Below are 16,428 nucleotides of genomic sequence, written 5' to 3'. Positions count from 1 at the left end.
GCCCTTTAAACTTCAATTCACATTATTGTCTTAGTTCTTTTACTTGTATAGTTCTTTTCATGTTAGTTATTACTGAATCTATTTTATAAGCATTCAGTAAAGATACGTTATTGTCTTGTCGCGTTAAATTATTGGAGAAGTCATATAATTATTTTATGAATATTTTCTTATTGGTTAAACCGAAAATCAAACCGTTAAGGACCAAAATCAATAAACCAAAGACCGTTAAAAATATCTGATTGATTTGGTTATTGGTTTAGTGTATTTACAAGTCAAAAACCAATAAACCGAATGGATAATACATAAAAATATATCTACCCTAAGAACTTTGTACCCTAATATTCCTTGCTATCTAAAGTCATGCGCTCGGTAATATGAAGTTGCACCATATCCTATTTAATCACCTGCACCCAATAGTTTTTTGGTCTATCTCTACCCCTCCACGTACCCCGTACAACCATTCTCTCGCACCTCCTCGTTGGGGCGTCAGCGCACCTCCTCTTCACATGTTCAAATCATTTCCCTCTCGCTTTTCTTATGTTGTCTAATTTCCACCACATAAGTCACTCTCACCTTCTCCCGAATAACCCCATTCCTAATCTTATCGCTTCTAGTATGCCAATACATCCATCTCAACATCCTTATATCAGTAATATGCATCTTCTGAACATGTGGGTTCTTGATTGGCCAACACTCCACCTCATACAACAAGAACGGTCTAACCTCCCTCTAGACATGTTAAGTAAATTGTTCAAAAATGACACACATTTTAAGAAAAATATTTTAGTACATAACTAAAATGTTTTTTTTGATTATTTTAAAATTATTCTCCTATAAAATATAAAATAATTTAAGAACCTCATTAACTAAACGGTAAATATATATAAAAAAGTCTCAACAATTCTTTTAAACTTTGAACAAATTTCTTTATTTTAGATTTTGAAAAAAATCTCAATAATTTATTTAATATAGATTAATGGAAATAATAAAAATGTCTCTTTTAATAATATCCCATAAATTGTCCACAGTGGTTTTGGGTTAATGGTGTAGGAGTTAACAACTTTAAGGGTTTTTGAGTTAGGGTATCAATTGCTTTCTAAATTTGAAAAATAATGTGTGTTAAAGTTATTCTATTTTTATCTTAGGGTTTGGGGTTAACTGGTTAAAAATTTATGGCTTAAATTTTCAAGTTAGGTATTTTCAATCCAACATAAATTTTTGATATTGTATTTCGAGATTAAGAGGCATAGGAAAAATAGGTTCGTATATGATGTATTGAGTATTAAATGGGGTGGCTTGACTACTGTCAGCTTAGGAGATGAAGGAGAAATTGAGGACATTGGGGCTGGAGAAGTAGTGGTGATGCTAATAGTATGAAAACTAGTTGTATTAGAGAAGCAGCTAGAGAGGTGTTAGAGTCTCGGTGGATAACATTCATAAATAAGAGGGAATTAATGGTGGAGTAAATAGGTTCAAGGAAAAGTGTAAGCAAAGAATAATGCTTATAGGGAGTTGTTGGTGAGCATTGATAGGCTAATGAGGATAAAAGGTCAAATAAGAAAATGTATAAGGCGGCAAGGAAGGAAGTAAAGTTAGCAGTTACAATTGCTAAAATGATAATTTTGTACACTTGTATAAAGAACTTCAAGATAGAGCCATAGAAGCAGAAATAAGAAGTTGTATAGACTCATAAAGCATGAGAGAAGGGACTGACTCCTGAACCAACTGAAGTGTATTCACGATAAGAAAAGCATGGTATTGGTGGACACACATTAGATGCTTTGTTTTCTTCATAAGAGGAAGCAAAAATCTAAGATTAATGACGAATACCAATTTATTAATATCATCTTATAAATACAACAAAAAAGTAATAAAAATACATCTTTCTGTCACCTTCTACTACTAAAATCAACAACATATATAAGTTTTTACTAGTTTAATGAAGAGTTTATGTCACGCCCCAGGAGTGTACCCTAGGTGTGGCCGGCACTCAAAGCCTATTGCTAGTTTCCAAGCGAACCACTTTGCCTATTCACACAATCAGTCAATCAACTCTGTATCGGCGGAAGATTTACTCATCAAGAAAATAGCTTATAGAATAAGGCCAAAAGCCAATAATCTATCTAATCCAATCAACAAGACTAGTATGAATGAAACTATCCAAAAGACAATATCAAATCAACAAGTCAACAATCCAGTCTATGAAGCCTCTATCAACTGTCTACGTGGTGCCAATGACAGATTCATGGCTACCTCAAATCAAATAAAAGTAAAAGTCTAAACTCTAAAACTAGATGATAAAAGAGTGGTGTCCTCCGAAATCATGGAGGACTCACCAATCAGCTGAATAGATCCACAACGACGCGCATGTTGATGATCTCTAATACCTGTCCCTGCATAATAAAATGATGTAATCCTAAATGGACATCATTACGTAGAATGTACGAGTATGTACTATGGCAGAATGAAACATGCATAAGGTAGAATAATATCAGTTTAGATATCTCAATCGGAAAGATAAGAAATTCAATCAGGGTGTTATAAGTCTAAAACAAGAGTAAGGTTTAGATAGATATCAATCATAAACAATCCAATCCAATCCAATCAGAGGAATATCAAAACCTATATGAGAGTTTCTCTTATCCGAAAACATTCACTTATGAGCCAGTGACTGTACAACGAGCCCGTTGCTGTTGCCACAACCGTATAGTACTTTGCCATGGTAAAGGACAAATCATCCAATCTGGCAATCAAGTCATATCTTTTCAGGACATTAAAGTAAAGGGAAACATCTGACTTTAACGGTTCAATCCTCTCCTATGCTGGCTTCATAGTTATTTGATTCGAGTTATTACTTACTCTTACCCAATTCGGTGCTCGATACTTTTCCCAAGACTCAATGCCCATAAGACAATCAATCTCAATCAAACCAATCAACAAGTCCCATATGGACTTTTATCCGTTCATCGGTTCTATCCAATCAATCCTTTCAACCAATCAATCTTCCAATCATTCCCAAATCATTCATTTATGAGTAGTTGGGACAATCATTTATGACAACATTTAATTGAGTTCAATAATGAAGATACAAAGACTATCAAGTTTCATCAAGACTATTATCATGCTCACATCCCAATCACAATCATACATTCACAACTTCAAGGTTCTAGACTCAATCCTTAATCATATACGTCCAATATTAGTCAAAATATCATAGGGTTTATGAAGCAAATAGTCAAAAATTATTTGTTCAAGAAACAAGTTCATAGAAAACATCAATTACGCAATACTATGTAAAAATATGTTAAGTTTAAGGAAAATTCTCAAGAAACACAATTATGGGGACTCAATTCATTCACAAATCTACCTGTCACAATCATGGGGCACATGGAAGAACAATATTCATGCTTTAGTTTAGCCTTACATATCTGAAAGAATTAGATTCTTGAAGAATTTTGAAGAACTCGACGAATGCTCTTGGAATCCTAGCTTTTTTTCTCCTCTCCTTAGCCCTAGGTCTTTAGTTAGAATGCATAAAAAGGGACTTAGGAATGTTTAGAAACCCTTATTAGGTCAAAAATGACCTATATTAGTTGTGGGTTAAGTATAGGAGGGGTGGAAAAAATTGCACTATAGGGGAGTAAGTCCGCGACGCAGACTGGTCGCGCACCCTTCTGAAAATGCAATCTTGCCCCTAAAAATTATCTTTTGACCCGATTGGCCCAAAATTCAATTAAAACCACTTTCCCACATGATTTTTTCCCTAATCAGTATCCTGATCTCGGATTGGCCTAAAAAGTTAAGGATGATATATTGTGCGAGCGTTCTTTTCTTTAGGGTTATTTTGGTAATTTTACCAATTGTAACAATTTAAAAGTGTACCGAATTTTTGTCCAAATCACCTTGAGAAATAAGAACCGAAAAAGTGTTATTGGTTTATTGGATTAATGGTTATTTAATAATTTTATAAAAAAATATTTGGTTATTGATTCAGTAATGATTTTTAATATTGAGTTATTGGATAAACCGATAACCTATTAAGACTATAATAATTTACTATTTTAATTTTTTCTAACATAAATATCTAAGTATCAAACAAAAGATATTAATTTAATCACAATATCAGACTATCAGTACCTTACACAATTCATAGTTCACATTACTTCACAGTTCACACCAGGGGCGGACCCACGTGTAGTCGAGGAGGTTCATCCGAACCTCCTTCATTAAAAAATTACACTGTATATATAAGATAAATTTTTTAATTTATGTGTATATATTTAACATTGAACCCTCTGAGCATAAGCCAAAGGACTAGCTCAGTGGCAAATGAGGTTTAATATTTCGCCTTAATTTGTCTCAGCTTGCGGGTTCGAATTCGAATAAACACTTTTTTTTTCTGATTAGCGTGTTTAATTTTTTTGAACTCCCTTCATAAAATTTCTGGGTCCGCCACTGGTTCACACTGTATTTACCTTTTAGGCTTTAGTAGTACTTTAGGTTCACAATGTCAAAATCTAACAAACTAAAAACGGCGGCAGCTATGGTTTGCAACGACAATGGCACGGGTTAGGCGACGGCTAGAGTTGTGAATTGTAACTATTCACAAGAACTTCTGATTTGTTTTTTTCGTTGTATGCCTGTATCGCGCCAAATTGTTGAAAAAGTCGTATATTTGTTTTGAATGCATTTTCTTATTGGTTAAACCAAAAATCGAACCGTTAAAGACCAAAAGTCGAAAACTATTACACACTCCTATATATTAATAATAACAAAATACATCGTTGATGTACTGGATTTTTGTACAAATCACCTTGAGAAATAAGAAGGAAGATGAGTTCATCCTTGTACAAAAATGTCCCAAGTGCAAAAATACATGGGATTGGCCTTAAGAGTTGGAAATCTAGTAAATTTCATATTTACAATGGTGTAAGTCTGACTAAAAGAGTGTAAATCAAATTAATCATTGTCAAATGTGCTTTACGGGGCTCTAATTCTGAAAATCGAACTTTCATTAATTCACCTACGTCATTTTTAATGAGTAAATATATCAAACTTTTTTTAGTATTTTAACTACACGGATATTTAAATACCTTCCTTAACAAGTTTCAAGTGAATTTAATCACACTCAAAAAGTAACGTGGCAAAAGAATAATTGAAGGCACATATTTTTTATTTATTTTTAAGAAAAAAGTAATTCCATTTATGTATATATTATAAAAAAAAATAATTAAAAACCCACCCTGCCTCACCTCTTTTTCCTCCTTCGAAGCCCCGCACTAGTAGTGGATTCAGAATTTTTATTAAGGGAGTTCGAAAAAAATATATAGTGCTGAAGATTTGAATTTGGAACCTCAAGGTTAGTTTTGAACCCTTCAACCACTGAGCCAACCTCTTATCTTCTGTTCAAGAGGTTCAAAATTAATATATAGACATAAAAATTCTTAAAAATACTTATATATACAATGTAATTTTTTATCGAATAGATTCGGATGAACCCCCTGAATTACCTTTAGGTCTGCCCCTGCCCGTACACCCTCTTTCCTTCTTCAAATACCCCACCCACCCGCTCATCCCCACTTCTCCTTCTTCGATCCTCCTCCACCGCCACCCCCCACCCCCACAAAACCCAACATACCCACACATTTTTTCTTCTTCTTTAAAGCTCCTAGTCCAACATAGTTACTCCTTCTCCTGCCACCCCTCCTCCCATCTCTTTCTGCACCTTCATCCTCATTTTTTTAAATTTTTTTCTTTTTTTATATAAATTGACGATAGTAAAATAATTCATAAAAATCATCAAATTTAGCTAATTATTCCTTTTAATAATGACATCTTCACCCTCAAGTTCCATACTTTTTATCAACAAGATTTTTATGCATACATCAAAAGTAAAAATTTGATGTTACTTTCTTGATTTGGGGGTGATTAATTCATTGTTTGATATTTTATAATTTTGGTGCAAAAAGATCTTTCAATAATAAACGAAAAGAAAATTTAAAATAATACATTTAGATATAATTTTTACGGACATGACATTTTTTTTAATAATCCATCCTCCCGAGTATTAAACTGGTTTGGAAGGGGTTTTGACATGACCCCTACCTTGTAATTATATGCAAAACAAAATATTACAATGGTGAGAGCAGGTACCAAGGCCTTCCAAGAGTACAAAAGAGGGAACTTCCTAGGTTAGTCTGCACAAGCGCAGTTATTAGCAAAAAATCGAAGAACTATTATAATAAAATATTAATAGTTCTTCTATTGGAAAGTCATTGGGGTTCAAAAAACCATCCAAGAGTGTGTTTTTTGGGCCTAACTCGAAAAGCTGAAATTTGCATTTTATCATTTCGGTAGGCACCTTTAATATCAGTTTGTAGCTCATCTTCGGAGAGAAAAATCATGCTATCGATTAAGTCAGTGGCATGTTTGGATAGGAGATCTGCTACTCCATTACCTTCTCTTAGACAATCCTTCACGTTGATGTTATGTAGATGTATCTTCTATTGAATATGGGTTATTGGGTCTTCAAGAGTCCAGGGAATATTACACATCCCCTGTATCGTATTCACACTTAGTAAAGAGTCCATTTCCATAATTAACTGCTCAAAGTTTTGTTGACAACACCATATGATTCCTTGAAGGGCTGGTTGCACTTCTGAGTAGTTGTTAGTCGAGAATTGAATTGGTGTCGCAAAGGCCATGACCAATTATTTCTTTTCTTTTCTAACAATACCTCCTGCTCCTGCTTTCCTTCAGTGTTGAGTTTCCAAGATTTTCTTTCTGGCATCTCCCATTTGACCATGGTGCTTTTGAGTTTGGTTTTATAATTTTCCACCACTTTGCAAACTTCAATCCTGGTCCAATTCCATTCCATCGAGCTAAATCTTTGTCCCATGGATATTTTGACCTAAAACAAAATTTGTTGGTTAACTCTAAATTTTGAGATAGCTTTCTTACCATACTTTTTATTGCACCTAAGCCTTCCGTAATTCCCAACAATATTAGTGGGTAGGATTTTTGGCTTGTTTGTTCCACCAATTGTTGATTATGTTGATGATGGTCGTCTCTCTAAACTGTATCACAATTGGGCTTGAGATATTATTCCAGATCTTCTTGGCTAGGTGCTAGCTGCAAAGAGGTGATCGGGAGTTTCCACTATAGGGATCCTGCAACAACAACAATTAGAGTGGTGTTGATGTGACACTGACGTGGCGATGACGAGGTGCGTGTGTAATGCACTTTCCATTGTGAGAGTGGTATTGTAGTATTAGGGTGGGATTAAATTCACTTATAATTTTTAAGAGGAATATTTAAATGCCTAGTGAATTTTAGTGTCAACTTCAGGAGGAATTTGATGTATTTAGTTTATTTCAACCAACTTTTAATCCCATTAGGCAAGGCCAAATTTTGAGTGAAGAAAGAATCTCGTTTTTGCCTCTTGCCCAATTTTGCTAAAAGATCTGTCAAATTATTTTTCTCTCTGTAGCAGTGCTGAAACTTAAAGTTACATCATCTCTTAAGCTTGTTGATTTGATATATAGGCTGCATAATATGATAGTCTCATTGTGGTCATTGATCATGTTAATGATGAACATAGCATCAGATTCAATGTCCACATCTTTGAAACTATTCGTAATTAATGCACCAAGTCCATAGAGCATTGCTTTCATTTCTGCCACATTGTTGGAAAAGTTAATTTGATCACATTCTCAGTGCTTTCATTATTACAATAGATGCATTTTGAAGGACGAAGAACTCTGAATTTTGAAGAGAAAGCAGCCTATTGTTCAATAACCTGAGCATAAAGAAGGATATTTTGTAAGTTTTTCTTAATAGGGTATCACCTAGATGTTTACCCTCCAAAATACATTTGTTTCACTTTATAAGGTAGAGTTACTGTGCCTATGTGGGTCATAGAAAAGAAAATACATAAAACCTAACAAGCGAGCCATGGAATTAAACTCTTCCTGTCTAACTGGACTATATAAATTAAATGTAACTAACAAATTTAAAAAGTTGTCAAGCTGATTTGACAGTAAAAAGACCATTCTAATTAGGAATCCAAACAGGAAGATCAGCTTGTAAAATTTACATTTAAACCCTAAACTACAAATTTATTAGGCTTAGAAAATGTAGAAAAATCAATCACAAATAAAACATAAGAATAGCAACCAACTCAATATACAACTAACAACATATGTATTAACACATAAACTATTATTAAATTTAACAAAAAAATAAAATTCTAACTCGGAAATAAACCTAGAAAACCCAAAAACAACTTACACCAAACCCTGTAACACATAAAGAAAACAACTTATTTCAGGTGTTTCGATACATGTTTCAATATTTAGCAAGAAATATTGAAAACTCTAAGTCGAAAAATAACTTTAAAATACCCTTTAAAAAGTTAAACCCAAAACCTAATTAACACATAAATATTAAAAATCTTACAAGAGAGGAACAAAAATACACATAATCAAAAAGGGTTGGTTAGAAATGACACTTTTACCATATTTAATTTAGACGAGGCGAGATAGATGATATTAGCTTGGTGATATTCACTCGCACATAACTCAAACTCATCTCCTCTCTTACATTGATGAACAGGTGAAATGTTTTAGAAAAATAACTTGGAATTTAATGAGTTATTTAGTCTAGCAGCCCAAAAAAACCCTAAAACTAAGTATATATTTATTAAGTTTATAAACTACGAAAATAAAAATAACTGGATAGCATATCAAATAATGAAACTTAGAAGAGAAGTATATAAGACAATTTTTTCCTATTTTAAAATAACAAAATTAATAAATAAAACAAATAATCTAACATTAAATTGATTGGTTTGAAACTATTTCTCGAGACAAGCTGGTTAGAGTCAGCTTGGACCCAAAAAAGGAAAATGTTAAAGTCACCAAACAATTTATCTTTCACACATAATTGTTGTCGATCTAATTAGCAAAAGGAAACGCCCCTCAATGAATAAGAAAATAATTTATCTCAACTTCCAATTTAGCCCAAATTATAAGCATCGCATATATAGCAAAACAACCCAAAAATAACCTTAACAACTTCCACCGGAGGAACTTATATTAAGTCCTGAACATAGTACTACAACAAAAGAAAGATGAAATAACAACGATAATACCAAAGCTAATACCTTTTTGGGCAATAGCTAACTACTAAACTTAGTTTTTAGAACTAAAGGAAATTAAACATCAAATAACAGCGATATTAAAACAGCTAATAATCCGTTTTTAGGCAAGCAATAGCTAGACATTGTCACTACGGATTAATAGTTATATGCCTTAAAGGGTTATCTACGTCACCTCCACCAGCATGTTTAACAAATTCAGCTGGGGTTAGAAAATTACCATGACAAACACAAACAATCTTCACATTTTCTCCCTTCTTATACGCGTATAAGAATCCTTCAGTCTTCTTTCCATTTGGTCCCTCACCTCTTGCGCTAACACTAGGCATGTTGAACATGAAGTTTTTCATGACCATCTCTTTACAATTTTTCCCTGATGACAATTCTGGTGACTTCTCATTAGTAGTTTCCAGGTCTTCTGCTATCAGTTTCTGCATGCCCTCCATTGACAGGCCACTGTCTACAGATCTCACATTAGTACTACTACCACTTGGACCTGCAATGAAAATAGTAAAAGAGCAATTTTGTGTATGTTAACAAGGGATTAGATTGAAAAATCTCTTTCGTAAAGAATTTTTCTATTCAATTGAAGATGATTTCATATCAACAAGTAAATGATTGAAATTAAACAAATAAACTATTTCCTACATTACTTTGTTTTCCAAAACTTTATCCTTGGAAGTTACGTTGTTGTTAATATTAACCGTTCACCAGCTCATACATCTCTATATAGCTCAAATTACCCAAAAACAACGGATTAATTTAATAAAATAATGAAAGGATCCATGAAAATGAAGAAATTCAGATGGAAATAAATAAAGCAAAAGAAAATTTTTGATACCTTGAATAGGTAACTGTTGGGTTTCAGACCCTGTCTCACTTGAAGCAACACTTCCTTGTGATCCCTCTGATGACGGATAAGAAGAATTTCCATTTTCCTTAACAACTCTAACATTCTTCATTTTCTCCAATCTCTTCTTCGCCTCCAGACGGCTCAGAAACTGCAATTCTTTTCTTTGCCTCCACTCCTCCTCACTCTCCATCGGCAAAGAAGATGTCCTATTAATAAGTGAAAATTGAAATTCATTCTCATTTCTATTACCAGAATGCACTACATTAGTTACTGAAGAAGAACGATTCAATATTTTAGGCTTTTTCGGGTCAAATCCATAATTCCCATTCAATGAAAGCCCCAATCTTAGCTCTACATCAACATTTTCATCCTCTACATTCCTTTTGCGACTTATCAACCCACCACTCAAAAAACACTCTAATTTCTCTTTTCCTTTTTCTTCAGCTTTCTCCATTTTAGTAAAAATCTAAAAATTGAGAAAGCTTTTGAATTTTTCGAAACTAAAAAAAAATAATTATAAAATTGGAATAGAAAAGTTTCATAAAAGTTTGAAAGCCATTTTCATCGAATGCCTGAAGAAACCATTTGGCCATTTGGGAGATTATATAGGAGGACAATTCAGAGTGGGGAAGTACGAAAAACGTGAAGGGGGTATTTAATTTCAGTGGGTTTAAGTGAATTGACAGAATAACCCCTTGAAAAGTGAAACGTATTGTATTAGGAAGTGACACGTCGTAGGTTGTAAGGGTAGTATGACCCACGTGGTTTTAAAATACTTTGGAAATTGATCCTAAAATATAAGTTTAGCTAGAATCTATAACCGACTAAAAGTGACACGTGCCAATTGTAATCATATTTTTCGTCTTTTTTATTTTATAAAATTTTAAATATAATTTTATATGTAGTGTAATTTATCTTTTAAAAAATATAAAATTTTACTAAAAAAAATTAAATAGAGAGACTAATCTACTTAGGAACAAAAGGACCTGCAACGTGTCTGGAAAATCCTTGCATCGGTAAAGCCGCGAGAGTATGACTTTCACACTGCGGATGTGAAAAAATTTATTTTATGCATCTCGATGTTGATTTTATGAAAGTTAATTTTTTTTATCACTTTAAAAAAAGGAAAAGATCAAATATATTTTTCTACTTTTTTGGTCAAATTTATTAAATGTCATATTATCTGATTATTTTTACTCCCGTTATTATTGAACTTAATACTCGATCTCTCCGTTCTTGTTTAGTTATAATGATAAGATTTGTCATAATTTTTAAGAAAAAATTAATTAAATGTGTTGTTTGACTAATATATCTTTTATTAATTATTTAATTTTTAGTTATATATATATGTCTCTTAATTCTAGAATAATTAATGGGCAGCCCGGTACACTAAAGCTCCCGCTATGCGCGGGGTCCGGGGAAGGGCCTGACCACAAGGGTCTATTGTACGCAGCCTTGCCTTGCATTTCTGCCAGAGGCTGTTTCTAGAATAATTAATGCTAAAGAAAAAATTGAAAAAAATAATTAATTTTCTCTTGATTATTTAAATCAACAACTATTTTAAAATAAATATTTTTAATATACATGACAACTAAAAAGAACGGAAAGCTTAATAAATATGTCTCGTTTAATGATTTTCCCCAAATTGGTTACAATGGTTTGGAGTTAACGGTTTAGGAGATAAAAGAGTTTAAGGGTGTTCGAGTTAAAAATAAATAAATAAAATATTAATGTTTGAATCTATCCTAAGATACAAAATAACATAGAAATTTAGATTTATTAATGGTTTTGAATTTAATTGATGAGGATACGCACTATGTGAAAAATACAAGAGCTAAATTTGATTTTCGAAGCTGTAGATGGCAAAGCTATATTCTATCCCAATTTCTATTACAAATTCTAATGATAAGTTAATATGGCACCACACAAAACTGTGAAGGTAAATCAGATTACTATTTAACGAAAGATTTGATCGGTGAGACTAGGGTTGTACAGAACAAATCGATAAACCGCACCAAATCGACAAACCGAACCAAATCGGAAAAAAAATCCGACTAGTGGTTTGGTTTGACTTGGTTTGGTGTTTGGAAAAAAAACCGACTATTATAGGTAGGGGTGTTCATGGTTCGGTTTGGGTCGGTTATTCAATGAAATCATAACCAAACCAATTTAATCAATTTTTAAATGTCTAAAACCATAACCAAATCAAGTAAAATAATAACCACCGATTTGGTTATTGTCGGTTTGGTTCGGTTTGGTTCGGTTTTTCGATTTATGACTAGCCGGGATAATTCAAATATTCTCTCTCCACATTCTTCAAATTTCTTATGAAGCTATTTTTTCCTCACGGCTCACAAGGGCGAACTTTGCTGCATATTGAAGGAAAGACATGTTGATGCCAAATCAAGTGGACCAAACTTACAATGCAGTTTATATTTAAAAGAACAAGTCAAACAGAGGTTCCAAAATACAAACAACTTTGTCCATTAAAATGAAAAAATTACATATTTAAACTAAACTAACTAGAGAATCCATAATATAATCAATTTTATCTTTAATTAAATTATGAAAATTAATAATTAAAAGGTATAAAATATCTTTAATTATTTATGAAAAGCTAATATTATACATATAAATAATTATAAATTTTATGTATATAATTATCGGTTTGGTTCGGTTATTTATTCGGTTATTTTTTACTATAACCATAACCAAACCAAATATTATCGGTTTTTCAAATTTAAAACCAAACCAAACCAAATGTCGGTTTTTTTATTCGGTTTGGTTAAATTTTTGGTTTGGTTTTGATTTTAATCAAAACTGTGAACAGCCCTAATTATAGGATTGGTTTGGTTTTAACTAAAAAAAAACAAACCGACCCGATTATAGATATACTATTTTAAAATTATGTTATACATACAAATATTTATTAAAATGTAATGTATAAATATTTTTTAAAATTTTTTCATAATTTTGTTTTCTTTCTTACATTTAAATTTGGACTTGAGAAGCCCATCTAAATAATATACAAAAAAAGTCCATCTTATAAAGTTAAAACTTCAAACAATATTCTGCCTCCATCTTATATGTTAATATTTTGTACTAGAACTCTTTTTAAGAAGCACTGCTCTGTGCTTTTTATTAGATACTATGAAAAACCCGAGAAACCCGAAAAAACCCAAAAAACCCAAAAAAAATCCGAAAAACCCGACTTTTATTGGTTTGGTTTGGTTTATAGATTTAATAACCCGACACAAATGGTTTGGTTTAATTTGTAAAAAATCCGAACCAACCCGATCCATATACACTTCTAGGTGAGACAATAAAAAATTCGGAAACTTAAGCGAATTGTTACTCTTTACCTAAAGTTTATGTGATTTTCTGTGGAGGTTAGGAAATAATGTGGATAATACTGATAAGATTTATGGTCTTGGTCTTGATGATATAGAACATATATGTTATTCAAATGTCTTCGATTTCAATTTGTGTGGAAGCAATATCATATAAATTGGTCGGTATTGAAAATATTACTGACTTTTCTATTTGGTGGTATGCCTTGTTCTTAAATACTAAATATTTTCTTGAATATATAGACTTTTCGAACTTGAACATTAATATTATGTGGTAAATTTGAAAAGATAAGAATGTTTAATTGTTTAATCATGGAAGATTAGAACCAAGAGATATTGTTTCTAAATCTCGTTTTGAGTATGAAAAATATAAAGATTTATTAACAAAATATCTTTCTTCTTGTTAATACTCATGTGATTAAACTATCAAATTTATAAAATGATATTTATTGTTTACAGATGCAAGATTGCAGAATAATGATAGAAGGGCAAGTATCAATCAGTATTGTGGCTTTGGATACCTTTAAGAAACTACTTCATGACTATGGATCCTCAATTCAATATGTTGGGAAAGTCATGATTACTGCTAATCATTGATTGCTATATATTAGGAAAGCTCTTGAATGTGAAGATTTTATTTGGTGCTAAAAATGTTGTCGCATTGATTCAAAAATGAGCAACTACTTCATGGAAGACAGAAATAATGTGTGAAGACATTTGAAAGCTTTTCGAGCATGTTTAATTATGTTAAATTTATATATATTCCTAGATGTTTGAATAAAATAGCTAATAGCTATTCCACTTGATATATATAAAGTGGAGTAGCTAATAGAGGTCGGTATGGTTCAATTTTAAAATTTATCGGTTATCATTTGTAGGCATGCTAAATCGTTATAGTTACATTAAGATATTAGCTTATCGATTATTGGTTATTAATTATTATTGGTTCGGTTATCAGTTCAACCGTTAAGATTTAACACAAAAAAAATTCATTGAAGATCATAGAAACAAGGTGACAAACCAAATGAACCATGCACAAGAGTTGACATATTGCATCTTGCTAAAAACAAACACGATACATTTTAGAATAAATGAGAATTTGAGACAGCCAAAAATAAAAATATGAAACTGAACCCTAAGTCAAAGACTTTATATACCAAATGATAAAAATATAATTTATTAATTTACCTGTTAAGAAAAATCTCAAACAATTAAGAATCGATAACCCGAAATAAAATAGTTACCGAAATCGCTAAAACCAATAACCCATAATGGTAAATCAAAAACGTTTTCCCGATTTGAGTTATCGATTTCGGTTTGATTTTGAATAGCTTAAAGTAGAGTGACTTGACTACTATCAGAGCTCAGGAGGAGATGAAAGAGAAGTTGAGGACGATTGGGGCTTGGGAAACTAGTGGGGACTCTAGTAGTATATTGGATAAGATAATTACTAGTTGCATTAGAGAAGTATATATATAAAGAGTTGTTGGAGTCTCGCGGAGTAACACTGATAGACACTGAGAGAATTGTTGATGGAGTGAATCGGTCCAAGGAAAAATGGAAGCTAAGGAGAATGATGATAGGGAGTTGCTGGTGAACACTACTGATGAGGAAGATAAAAGGTCAAATAGGGAAAGGTATAAGGCGGCGAAGAAGAAACCGAAGTTTGCGATTATAATGGCTAAAACAATAATGATTGAACGCTTTGTATGAAAGAATTTCAGGATAGAGGCAAGAATAAAAAGTTGTATAGGCTCTCTAAGGCAAGAAATAGAAGCGTCCGAGACTCATACCAAGTGAAGTGCATTAAAAATAGAGATAAAGGTCAAAAACATACTTAAACTATCCTTTTTTTTAAGTTTCATACCTAAATTATTGAAATTGTGAGTTTCATACCTAAACTATCACTTATTAGTTTGAAAAACATCTCAGTGGTGTGTGTAACACGCTCTCTCTACTCTCTATTTTTTGAAAAATCTTGCTACATGGCATTCCACATAGATAAAATATTAATCCACCTTGACAAAAATTAAATAAACTATTAATATTAGTTAAAAGTTAAATATTAAAGTATTTCTATCCCCAAAAAAAGAATTTTTTTATAGAAGAAATTATTTTTTGAAAAACGATTTCTTAAAAAAAAAAAAAACTTAAAATATTTTGCTCATGCACTCCACCACCTCTCCCCTCCCCCCCCCCCCCTCCTCCACACACACAATCCCCGTCATTTTATTTTTTAAAATTTTCTTTTATAAAATATTATAAAAAATTCATACTTCACCCTCTCCCCCACTCCTTCCCAAGAAAATGTTAGTATTTTTATTTTTTAAATGTTAGTATTTTTATTTTTTTAAAAAATAAAATTATACCCATCTCATCTAACCCTACGCTCTTAATTTATATATATTTTTTATATTTTTCTCATTTTGTGTTAGATATGTACATATATTTTTAGGAAAATATTTTTCCTACAGCTTGTGTACCGAATATAACAGAAATACAAATTTTATTTTAAGAAAAGTCTTGAGGCTAGTAAAAAATATTTTTCTAAAATCATATGTATATATCTAACACGAAACGAGAAAAAAATTTAAAAGCAAAGGGTTAAGTGGGGAGGCGTAGAATTTTTTTTTAAAATAAAAATATCAAAATTATTATTTGAAGGTGGGGAGGGGGAGGGGAGATGAAGTAAGAATTTTTTAAAAAAAACTTTTATAAAAGAAATTTAATAAAATAAAAAAAAATGTGGGGCGGGGGGTATGGTGAGAGAAAGTGGTGGAGTGAGGTAAGAAAAATATTTTATATTTTATTTTATAAATTCTTTTTGGGCAGGAGATATTAATCTTTAATTTAAATAATTTAATAATTTATTTAATTTTTGTTAAGGTTGAATGTTTTGTCCATGTGGAGTGTATTGTGATAAAAAAAAATTGATGAAAGAGAGAGTGTAATTAAAGAGAGGGGTGTGTTTCTCAAACTAATAAGTGATAGTTTAGGTATGAAAATCACACTTTCAATAGTTTAGGTATGAAACTCAAAAAAAGGAATAGTTTAGATGTGTTTTTAAT

The 16,428-nt window shown here is 31.8% G+C and overlaps 1 protein-coding gene across 1 annotated transcript; it reads right to left on the bottom strand.

The window, feature by feature from the left end:
* Positions 1 to 9,130: 9,130 nt before the first annotated feature.
* Positions 9,131 to 10,567, bottom strand: LOC129874607 (ninja-family protein AFP3-like). The gene is made up of 2 exons (XM_055949916.1): positions 9,999 to 10,567; positions 9,131 to 9,653 (listed from the first exon to the last, which is right to left on the bottom strand). Exons 1-2 carry the CDS (start codon positions 10,462 to 10,464, stop codon positions 9,289 to 9,291), a joined length of 831 nt encoding a protein of 276 aa, XP_055805891.1. The 5' UTR covers positions 10,465 to 10,567; the 3' UTR covers positions 9,131 to 9,288.
* Between the last annotated feature and the right edge of the window lie 5,861 nt (positions 10,568 to 16,428).

Source organism: Solanum dulcamara, chromosome 11 (assembly GCF_947179165.1).
Source record: "Solanum dulcamara chromosome 11, daSolDulc1.2, whole genome shotgun sequence".
In the NCBI taxonomy this organism is placed as follows: Eukaryota; Viridiplantae; Streptophyta; class Magnoliopsida; order Solanales; family Solanaceae; genus Solanum; species Solanum dulcamara.
This window is presented reverse-complemented; position numbering and strand designations above follow the sequence as displayed.